The sequence below is a fragment of the Peromyscus californicus genome, unplaced genomic scaffold (genome assembly GCF_007827085.1).
Source record: "Peromyscus californicus insignis strain IS unplaced genomic scaffold, ASM782708v3 Scaffold_15__1_contigs__length_86483966, whole genome shotgun sequence".
Taxonomy (NCBI): Eukaryota; Metazoa; Chordata; class Mammalia; order Rodentia; family Cricetidae; genus Peromyscus; species Peromyscus californicus.
In genome coordinates this window covers 49425342-49437569 of record NW_026294447.1, presented here as the reverse complement: position 1 = coordinate 49437569, position 12228 = coordinate 49425342, and the positions used below count along the sequence as shown (strand labels likewise).

General features: G+C 36.4%; 1 protein-coding gene across 4 annotated transcripts in view; it reads left to right on the top strand.

The window, feature by feature from the left end:
• Positions 1 to 12228, top strand: part of Rps6ka5 (ribosomal protein S6 kinase A5) — a 166235-nt gene that overhangs the window by 117669 nt on the left and 36338 nt on the right. For all 4 annotated transcript variants that reach the window (XM_052738774.1, XM_052738775.1, XM_052738773.1 and 1 more), the window contains 2 exons: positions 5104 to 5187; positions 7328 to 7431. In XM_052738774.1, coding sequence (XP_052594734.1) covers positions 5104 to 5187; positions 7328 to 7431 — 188 coding nt within the window. The remainder of the gene's footprint in view (positions 1 to 5103; positions 5188 to 7327; positions 7432 to 12228) is intronic.

Here is a 12228-nt window from a genome sequence, read left to right as displayed (position 1 = left end):
TCAGGAGGTAAAGTACTTACTGTGCTAGCATGAGGACCTGAGTTCAATCCCCAGCACCCACAAAAGCTGAGCATGCTGTAATCCCAGTGCTGGGGAGAAGGAGACGGGATGATCCTTGGAGCTCACTGACCGTCCAGCCTACCCTAATAGGTGAGCTCTGGGTCCCATGGAGAGACTCTACATCAAAAATCATGGTAGCCTAAACATGTTCTGAACAAGGACAACACCAGTAGGCATGCTAACATGGAAGAGGGAAAGCTCACCTCTAGACAATGAACTAAGGAATGCTGGGGGAGGGGTGCTTTCCTGAGAAGAGCATACCCAATTGGTTATCTAATACCAAATGGTCAGCCCTGGAAACATATACATACAAGGATCACTATACAGACTGAGCAGGTTGTATTTATATATTCAGGAGTATAAGAAAGAGACACACACACATACGTATACACATATAACTACAGTTAAAAAGTCCATGAATTTGAAAGAGAGTGGGGTTGATGAGGGATTGGAGGGAGGAAAGGGAATGGGGAAATGATGTAGTTCTATTATCTCAAAAAGTAAAAAATTAGGTAAAAAGTCAACATAGACAGTTACTGAGAATGACATTGGAAGTTGACCTATGACCTCCATATATGCAGACACATGAACACACACACACACACACACACACACACACACACACACACACACACACACACACACACAGGAAAGAGCCACAGCTCATAAATAGCAATGGTGGTTTCTTTTTTATTTTCATGCCTTTTAGTTCCTGTGTGTTTGGGAATAGAATGTGTATCACATGTGTGTCTGGTGCCCACAGAAGCCAGCAGAGTCAAATCCCTTGGAACAGGAGTTCCAGATGGTTGTGAGCCATCATGTGGGTGCTGGGAACCGAACCAGGTACTTTTGCAAGAACAGCCAGTGCTGTTAACCTCTGGGCAATCTTTTCAGGCCCAATATTTATGTTTCTGATAGATAAACTTTATTATTAGTTTCTGGAAGGCTTGTTTTTTCATGGTAGAGCATCTTTCAGTTCCTAGAACAAACTTTACTTGTCATGAATTTCTTTATTCATTGGCTTTTTATATTAATATTTGTTAGAAATGTTATTAAGTTGGTGAATAATTTTCTTTTGTAATATTGCATTTTCTGATTTTTTTTTAAAGATTTATTTATTTATTACGTATACATCATGTATGTCTGCAGGCCAGAAGAGGGCACCAGATCTCATTACAGATGGTTGTGAGCCACCATGTGGTTGCTGGGAATTGAACTCAGGACCTTTGGAAGAGCAATCAGTGCTCTTAACCTCTGAGCCATCTCTCCAGCCCGCATTTTCTGATTTTGATATCAACGTTTTGATACAATAAAATGCATTTTTAATAGTTTTCAGTTTTTGTTTGAACACAGAAGTTTACAAACTTCTCTAAGTTTGGATGAATGCATCCCCACAGCTAGGATGGCCCGTGGTTTTCATGACAGGTAGCTCAAAGATGTCTATAAACATATAGGTATATTTAGACCTTAATTACTTTTGAATTAGTTTTGGTAAGTTGTTGTAATTTTATATAAAATACATTATGTCTTAAAATTCTTTGGCCTCCATTTGTTAATAGAATTTCTGTATATTCTTGATTTCTGGTATAACTCCTATACTGTCTCCTTTTACATTACCAATATTTACAATTTACAATCCGTCTAGCCACGTTTTACCCTCAGTCTTCTGTAAGACATGCTCTACTAGGTCCCCCAAGGTTTGCCACTTCTTTAATTAGTTCTTTTGTTCCTTTTATTCTCTTTAAGTTTCTTTGATGTTTTCTCCAAAGCTTGGAATTTTATAGTTATGAATACTTGTTTTTAAAAAAATAACAAATAAGAATTTCTAGAAACAGCTATTAGTTATCTCTCTCAAGTTCTGATTTCTATTATTTTTTACTGTTTTAAAACTCATAGTCAGCTGGGCAGTGGTGGCACACGCTTTTAATCTCAGCACTCAGGAGGCAGAGGCAGGCGGATCTCTGTGAGTTCGAGGCCAGCCTGGGCTACAGAGTGAGTTCTAGGAAAGGCGCAAAGCTACACAGAGAAACCCTGTCTCGAAAAACAAACAAACAAAGGAAAAAAAATTCATAATAGTCATTTTGTCTTTGGTGATACATACATTATTTAGAAGTTGATTTTTAGACAATAAAGAAATGAGATATGTAGTTACACTTCAGGTAAATAAAACATGACTTAGAATATAGTATAACCTTTTATAGGGATGAGCCCCTTATTGTTTGCCCAGTGTAGAGTGGTCGGCCTTGAAACCATATACACACAAACAACAAGAAGGTGTTTACTAGGTTGTGTGTATATATATATATACATACACACACATACATACATACATTCATACATACATGTGTAACAATAACAATCAAAGAAAAAGAAGCTTCCAGCTTGAAAGTGGGGAAACATGAGGGGTTTGAATGCATATCTGGGAGGTGCCAGAAGGAAGAAAAGGATAATGGAAAGTGATATAATTCTGTTTCCAGTAAAAAGATTTTAAAAATAAAACATCACTGCTAGTGATTATCACATTTTTCTGGCATTAACCAATACTTATATTTCATATACTTTTAAAAATCAAAGTTACAAGTATCTAGTGTTTTAGACAAGAAAATCTAGATTTTTGAGATTTTTAATTTGGAAATTTACTATCTTTATTTATTGTATGTGTATGCATGTCTGGACACACATGCCACGGTGCACATGTGGAGAGGACAACTTACAGGAGTCAGCTCTCTCCACTGTGTGGATTCTGGGTATCAAACTCAGGTCATCAGGCTTGCTGGCAGTTGCCCTTATTTACTAATCATCTTACCAGCCCCAATTGAACTTTTTTTTTTTTTTTTTTTTTTTTTTTTTAAGATTTGATTTTTATTGTCTTACACTGGGAAGGAAATCAGCATAGTTTCAAAATATGTGAAGCAAAGCCACCTATAAATGGAGAAGAAAGTTTTATTAGATTTGCCTACAAGACTAGTTTTCTAAGCAAAAATCAATAAAACAATGCCTCTAAACTCATCAAATTTTTACTAGTTAAGTTTAGAGATTTTTTTTCAGTGTTCTAAAACTTGATTTGGCATTTGGTGTTTTAGAGATGTCTTCATGACATCTTTTAAAATAATATCAAATGAAGTTGGAGAGTTGTGTCTATGGTTCAGAGCACTTGCTGCTCTTGTAGAGGACCTGGTTGGATGTAGTACCCATGTGGTGGCTCACAGTCTTCTGTAACTCCAGTTGCAAGGGTCCAGTGCCCTCCTCCAGCCTCCACAGGCTCCAGACATCAGTGTGGTATATAAACATACATGCAGGCAAAAACTCACACAAAAAATAAAAATTTCTTTAAAGGAGCTATCAAGTGGTCTAATTTTGATGTTTCTGGAGGTTGGCTATGCAATGTTTTTTGCTTTGTGTTCAAAAAGAGCAATAGCATAATAATAAATATTATATTAATTTAAAAACAGTTTAGTTTTAAGGAGCTTTTTAGAAATGAATTTTGAAGTATTTTTAATAATCTGATGAATACATCCTAATGTATATTTTTCTATGTGATGAGATGTTTAAAATTTCGGCCTTTTGTACACAAACTTGGGTGAAAGTAACTTTATTTAATGCTAATCTTTTTGGTAGTCTCTGTGTTAGCATTTGGTCCTGAAATGATGAAGCAGGGAGATGTGGTATGTGTTCAGTGGTACACTGGCTCTTCAGAAACACAGTTCTGCCTGCTAACAACAACAAAAATGCCCTGTAGTCCCATACCTGACTTACTTCTTTTAGTTCCTAGGGGAAATAATATTTCAATGTCCATAGAATATAGAAGGAACGAAGTAAATCATAAACCATATTAAACTTTATCTTTGTGTGTATGTATATTATGATAAATAGTTTAATTCATAAATGTTTTAAAGCATTGTTTCTGTGGATTTGTTTAACCTCAATAAAACTGGTCTTCTGTCACTTTGGTGTCACAGCCACAACAGTATGCATTTGTCACGGTAAAATTGGTAAATAAAAAGGAGTGCTTATTTTCCTTGAAACCTTGTTGATGGAGGAATAAAGTATAAATTAGAGATCTTTCACCTAAGAAAGTTTGTAAAAATAGATTTATTTTTACTTTATTTTTAGACAGCATCTCACTATATAACTGTGGCTGGCCTGAAGTCACTAGGTAGACCAGACTGGCCTAAACTCAAGAGCTCCACCTGCCTCTGCCTCCTCGATGCTGAGACTAAATATGTGTGCATACCACCACAGTTGTCATTTATGAAATATTTTAATGCCACCAAAGTGCTCTTAAATTTAGATATGGCTGTATAAATGTGTAATATATATAATTATATATAAAAATTCCTTACTCAGTGTATTAATTTTAGTTTTCTCTTTTATTACATTGGGATGATCTATTGGTCATTTTGAATTTTTCTTAAGTTTTTAAAACTAACTTTGAGACTGATATATTAAATTAACCTTTTTGAATTTTTTTAAAGTTTTATTTAAAAAATCAGCAGCTGTCATTAAGAGACCATTGTTTTCCCAAGACAATTTTGTTCATCATTTAAATAAGCCATTAACAGTGCCAGTGATGAGGGAAGAGGTGTTTTCACCCTATTTTCCTATTTTGGTTGCTATACTCATTGACCTTTGGCCTTCCTTTAAATTTTCTGGTGTTTTCCCAATTTTGCATATCTGGAAATAAAAGCCCTCAGTTACTAAATGTTAGTTCATGTTACCCTACTAGGACTATTTCCATTCCTAACAAAGAGTGATTAAAGAAACTAGTAACTGAAATATGCATTCACCAAGAACAGCAACAACAAAGAAGCATTAAATGGATTAATTTGTGAGTGGGTTGATGGATGACAGAAGTGTTTCAGGCATGAGAAGTCTGTCTCAGATGTTTGCCCACTAGCCTCCTGAGTAGGTAGAGGTTTGCCATGGTACCAGGGTCTGTCGGGCAGATTATACCACTGCTACTGCTGCTGTAACTCAACACTGACATGCATTACTTGTCATGCTAGCTTGAAATCAAATCCCCTTTTTGTTTGTTTGTTTAAGACTGAAAGAGCATATTCTTTTTGTGGAACCATTGAATACATGGCACCAGATATTGTCAGAGGGGGTGATTCAGGACATGACAAGGTATGTTCTACTTTGGATACTACTTTGTGTATTTCTGTAAATTGTGCAGTAAGAGTGAATCCCAGTTAATAACTTCCAGTACAGACCTTAAACAGAGCATCTTTCTGTTACTTCTTACCTTCATTTGTTCCTCTGCTTTGTGTACTGGAACACACTATGAGTTTTCACATTTTGTTTTGAGAAAATACAAAAGTTAAGACATTTTGGGTTTTCCTTTTAAGGTTTCATTGATGAATATCTTTTGTAGAGTGACATTCTTGTTAAAGTTGAAACCTTGAAGTTATTCTTTAAATAATTTTACGTTTTATTTTCTTTGGAAGAGCCTGTGAGTGTAAACAAAGTACCAATCATGGTACTTACTACTTAAATACCATTTAAAAAAAAAACTCATTCTTTTTGTGTTAGACACATTTGAACTAAGTATAATACAGAGGTGTGACTGAATAACTAAGCTGTGTATGTGATTCCTCTCTGCATCATGGAGAAAGATTTGGGACAGAGCTTTATTAGTACGGTTAAATTCTTCAAGTTCTTCAGGAAACAGACAGAAGCAGATGGTGGTTGTGTTTGCCACCTTTGGTTAATAAGTCCTGCCAAGATGCTGAGAGACCACTGAAAAAGAAAACCACTCACATTTTATTCCCAGTTTCTGCCTTTAACTTCACAAAGATATTGATGACTTTGTTGATTATTATCCAGCAGAAATAGCATTTTTCATAACCTTTTAAGGAAAATTCTACGCTTCAAATACAGTCTGTTTTACTAAACCTCTAAAGAGCTCGACTTTGTTTCTTGCTTTCTTTCTTTCTTTGTTTCTTTTCTTTTCTTTTTTGCCCCTCCTCTCTTCCCTGTGTAATGCCGGCGAAGATAATGAAGAAGCTGTCAGCTCTCAGTCGTTACAAGATCTAGGCCATTTTTCCATCCTGTATTAAAGGATAATACTTTCCTATCACTTCTGATTTAACAATAACATTCTCCAAATGAATTCTGGCTGGCTTGTCCTTATTGTTCTCCTCTCCTTTATCCCCTTTCAAAACACCACATATACGATTCCAGTATCTGGGATGAATGTTGAATGCTTGGTCTTCTTTCTGATGACCTGTCCTATATCTATCAATCCCATTCCCCAGGTTTGGATGGCAGTGGCTACTGGCCCATGGCTAGAATCTGATCTCAGGTCTGTATTAGCCAAACAGCATGGTTTCATGTCCAGTGCAGAACATTCTGAGGGCAGACCAACTGGCATTGGAACTGCTTATATGAATTCAGGAGTTGAAATGCTGGTTTAGTTTGCTTTATGGTATAATTTAAAGCTATTGTGCGATTCAGTAGGAATTTATAACTTAGATTTTGAAAATTAACTACTGAAACTTTAGTTTTCAAATAAGAAAACCTTGTTTTACACCTAGAATTTCTGCATGGCTAAGATCTATGGTATATAACTAGCCAAAAAATATTGTCTCTTGAATATTTATTGTTCAGATAATTGTTTTTATAAATAGGTTTCCAGTTGAGTACATTTTACTTTTTATTATTTTAAACCTCCCCATTCATATGAATACATAGACACATTCTGTAAGAGAAATTGATATTTAGGGGACTGTTTAAAAAGCAATACCCTTGTGTGAGATTTTTACATTTTTGCCTCTGAGTTTAAGGAATTCTCTCTTGTTCTTTGGACATGAATGCTTTATAAAAATGCTAGTTCGAGGTCAGCCTGGTCTACAGAGCGAGATCCAGGAACGGCGCAAAGCTACACAGAGAAACCCTGTCTCGAAAAACAAAAAAACAAAACAAAACAAAAAAAATGCTAGTTGATACTCCCCCCCATCATAAATTCAACATTCTACCTACCTAAACTTTTAGAAAATAAATTTTAAGTTAAAGTGTCTTAAATTAACAATGGTAAAACTAACCGATTTAGGAAATCGTTAAAGCATTTTCTGTTCTGGGAATAAGTAGGCTTTTTTTCTTTAAATGTCTCTTATATGTGTTAACTTAATACTCCTGGGACAGAAAGCTATGAGTAATGTTTTTGGTAAAATATTTTTTTAAGTATATAACGTTATTTTGGTCCTTTTTCTTGTAATATATATTTTAGTTGCTAATTCTTCAAAGTGAAATTATTATTGTTTTATAGGCAGTTGACTGGTGGAGTTTAGGTGTTCTAATGTATGAACTACTAACGGGAGCGTCTCCTTTCACTGTTGATGGAGAAAAAAATTCCCAGGCTGAGATATCTAGGTAAGACTTAAACAAATACCCTAAAATTATCCTCTTGTAGGCTTCCTGGGTGTTACTGTCTGTGCTCATTCATAGCATGTATCACGGTTGCAGTGTTATGTTTTTGTCCTATTTTTATTTGAATTTTCTAACATTAAAGACAGATTTGACAGAAATAAACATTGAGTCCACTTCAGTGAAGATGAAATAACAAGGATCAGTTTGCCTTCTTCCCTGAAACAATTTTAACAGAGGACAAAATATTTGAAACAGCAGTTTCAGAACATTGGACATCTGGCAATGGAGGGCAGTGGTTTTATAGGTACAGAAAATAAATAAGGTATGCCCTAAGGTCACCCCAAATGACTACCTTAAGAGCCCCCAGGATGCAACACACGGAGGAACAACCCATGTGACATTGAAGAAATGGAATTGATAGTCTAGGGAGTCCTAGACAGCTAGTTTGCTGACTGGAGTGTCTGAGAGGAGAGATGGGAGTCCAGAGACTAGCAGAAGCATTGTTATATGGAAAATATACAAAAAAACACTTACTATTTTATAATTATTTATTTATAGTATAGTATAGTATAGATCAACTCCAGATTGATCTACAGATTCAATACAACTACAATTCCAATTCCAACTGGCTTTTTTGGTTTTGTTTTGTTTTTTGCTTTTTGGTTTTTTTTAGTATAAGAAATTGGCAATCTGATCTAAAACTCAGGTAGAAATGAAGAAGACCTAGATTAGTTGGATTACCTTTTTTTTTTTTTTTTTTTTTTGGTTTTTCAAGACAGGGTTTCTCTGTGTAGCTTTGCACCTTTCCTGGGACTCACTTGGTAGTCCAGGCTGGCCTCAAACTCACAGAGATCCACCTGGCTCTGCCTCCCGAGTGGTGGGATTAAAGGCGTGCGCCACCACCGCCCGGCTAGTTGGATTACCTTTGAAGAAGAAGAAGAACAAAGTTGATTTCAAGACTTACCATAAGCTGTAATGATTGCACACTTTGGTTTCAGTGTCAAGACAAACAGATGAATTCTGAATAATTTGCATACCTGCAATCCCAGTACTCAGAAGGTATAAACAAGAGGTTTGCTGCAAGGTCAAGGCTAGCCTGGTCAACATTGTAAGTGTTAGAGCAGCTCCAGCTACACAGCAAGACCTGTTCTCTGAAAAATGAAAAAAGAAGAGAAAGAGGAAGAAAGAAAGGAAGGAAGGAAGGAAAGAAGGAAGGGAAGAAGGAAGGAAGGGAAGGAGAAAGGGAGGGAGGGAGGGAGGGCGGGAAAAGAAGATAATCGAAACAGAATAGAGCCCTGAAATAAAACTGTGTGTACAGGTAACACACTTTTGACAGAGGTTCAAAGATACCTGTCACTTTGCGGGGCGTGGGGGCCTTCTCAATTAATGATGCTAGAACCACTTACTACTCAGATAGGAAAAACATGAACTTCAATAAATGCTTACTACTATATAGGAAAAAATCAGTCAAAAGGAAGTTATAACTATAAAACTTCTGGAAGAAAACATTTTTAAAAATCTGTAGGGCTGGGAGATGCCTCAACAGATAAAGGTCCAAGCCTAGTGACCTGAGTTCAAGCCCCCAACCCCACATAAAGGTGGAAGCATACTCCATAAAGTTATCTCTGACCTCCACCTGTGCTCTGGAGCTTTCACCCCCTCCACAGAATTAGCTAATTTCCTAAAATTCACTGTGGCCTTAGGTAAGCTAAAAAGTTCTTAAGTAGAGCAGTCAATAAATAAATCATTTATAAACTAGACTGTTTTAAGATTAAATACTTCCATTCTTCAAAACATTAAAAAATGAAGGCAATAAGTCACTGAGATAAAAAGTTTTAATCAGTTGGGCGGTGGTGGCACATGCCTTTAATCCCAGCACTCGGGAGGCAGAGCCAGGTGGATATCTGTAAGTTCGAGGCCAGCCTGGGCTATAGAGTGAGTTCCAGAAAAGGTGCAAAGCTACACAGAGAAACCCTGACTTGAGAAACCAAAAAAAAAAAAAGAAAGAAAAAAGTTTTAATCATATATCTGATAAAGGTCTGGTATAGAAAATATGTAAACAACTCTAAAAACTTAAATCAACCAACCTCATTATAAAATAGACAAAAATATTGAACAGACATTTCAGTGAAGATGATCAGTGAGTGGCAAATAAACATGTGAAAAGATGAGCAGTGCCATTGGTCCTTAGGGAAATACAGATTCAAACCACAGTGAAATACTTCCATGCTCACTAAGCTGGTTGTGAATAAAGACAGTGGCCATGCCAGATGCTGGTAAGAATATGGAGGAAATGCAAGGGAGTGTGAGTAGGGGCCACTTAATAGTATAGTATCAATAGTACAATGTTAGAAAATGGGCAGTTTCTTTGAAAGCAAAACATTATCTACTACATGAACCATCCATTCTAGCCCTAGATATTTACAAGGGAAAACAAAACACATCCTTTCAAAATCTTGTACAGCAAGTGATCCCAAACTGGAAATAACCCAAGTATCTGTCAACACGCAGTTTTGAAAAATTATGGTATATCCATGCAAATAAAGAGCTACTTCACAGTAAAAGTGTACAGTGTATCAATACAAACAAGAAGTTGGATAAATCTAAAAATAATTGTACTGAGTGAAAGAAACAATATAGAGTGTTTACTGTATGATTTTAGTTCTGGAACATGTCAGCTCATCTATTTTAACAAGAAGCAGAATGTTGATTGGTGTGGAAGTGGTAAGGGAGAAGAGAAAGAAGAATTCACAAAGGAACATGAGAAACTTTGGAAGAGAATAGGTTTCTTCATCATCTTGAGTGTGGTGCCAGTTTCACAGTTACATACACAAGGCAGGCTTCTTTCAGTTACACTTTGTGTGAATTTATTGTGCATCCATTGTACATTAATAAAGTAAAATAGATGTACCATTTACAGGACAAACTCAGAAGTAGATAGCTTCAATATTTCAGCTTACTTAATACCTAAGTTAAACAAGAAGAAGTTTTTTTAGAACAGCTGAAATTATACCTGTTGCAAAATTCTAAATACTGTTTTTAAATTTTAACTCTAAATGGATTTTTGACAGTTTGAAAATTCCTCAGATGGGGTGTGGTGGTTCGTATCCATCATCCAGCTGACCATGGAGTCACAAGAGTCACAGAGTTGAAGCCAGCCTAGGCAGAATTTTGATACTCCATCTAAAATAATTAATAGGTTAATTTTTAGAAAAATGCCTCGAAATTATAGGAAATGTTGGCCATCATTATGAGATGATGAATTTAGGTCTTGGTTTCCCTCCCACTCTAGTTCTGTCTGCCTGTAGAGAAGTATATTGCTTAGGATAGCAGCAGCTCTTCAAGTGACATTCACATTTCAATTGCTTGTGTTTCCTTCCCTTCAACCATTTGGCATTCTGGTTTTAGCAAGTGAAAGATCCTGAGTCAAAGTCTGTCTGGGAACTTTAAACTAGAACAAATAGATGCACAGGAATTAAAACAGAATTTCTTCCTTTTAATCAGTTGTCTATTTTGTCAGGTTAATTTTGTTTAAAACTTGGTGTTGACAGGATAATTTGGTGGCTTTTGATGACTGAATTGTCCTACTTCACCTTTTCCTTTTAGGTTAATCATTTTGATTATCTTTACTGATATAAATCTCTCATAGTTTGTTCTTTTAAATACATAATCGAGATAAGTGTGTCATTCATTATCTTGTCTCTAAGTGTTTTAATTGATGAAGGCCTTTTTTCATTGAGTTCTTACATAACTTAAGAATTTTGTTTTGAAACAGGGTCTCACTATGTAGTCTTGGCAAGCCTTGAATTTAGTATGTAGACCATGCTGGCCTCCAATTCATAGAGATCCACATAGCCTTCTCTGTACAATCAAGTAACCACCCCCACCCCCACTTGACTGTTAAAACTCAGTTTCTCTTCAAATGTAGTCCCAATATATACAAGGACTAGTCCAGCCTGAACTAATTTGGGTGAATGCCCAATAAAACTGTATCCTCAGGTGAACTTTTAAGGATAATCCCCTATTTACTATTTTATGTCTACATAATTGGGTGTGCATTTGATTAAAATTAGATGCATAATAAGAAAGGACATACACAGTAGAATTATTTATATGACCTGCTCTATCAAACAAAACAGAAAATAATGTCACCGTGCCCCTTAGTAATCATACTTCTCTTGAACACTATCAAAGAAATCTGTTTGTAAGACTCCTAGCAGTAAGATCAGGACCTGTCCCTGGCACTTAGCTGGCTTTTGGGAACTTGTTCCCCCTGCTGGATTACCTTGCCCAGCCTTTATGCTCAGTCGTACCTCAACCTGATGTGCTATACTATGTTCAAGCCCGTGGGAGGCCTGCCCCTTTCTGAATGGAGACAGAGGAGGAATGGGTGGGTGGGGAGAGGGGTAGGTGGGAGTCCGGAGGGGGAGGAGGGAACAGGAGGTGAGGAGGGAGGGTAAACTGTGGTCAGTATGTAAAATGAAGGGAAAAAATGTTTAGAAAAAAAAAAAAGGAATCCCCAAACAGTAATGGGGGCTTGGGCCCTTGCGTATCTTCACTCTGGTGACCTGCTGCTCCCCTGTGGTGTGTTCTGATTTGTTCTATAGCTTGACAACTTGCTTGCTGCCTTTGCAGTCTGTGTGAGTCTTTATTTCAAGTCTTTGACTTAGAGTTCAAGAATCTGGAGTCAACTGGCCCAGATTCCTAACCACTGGTAACAACGTTGCTGCGGGTAATTGAAGACAATTTTATGTAAGATAAACCTTTTCAGTTCTGTTGACTATTCATAAGAAATTATTT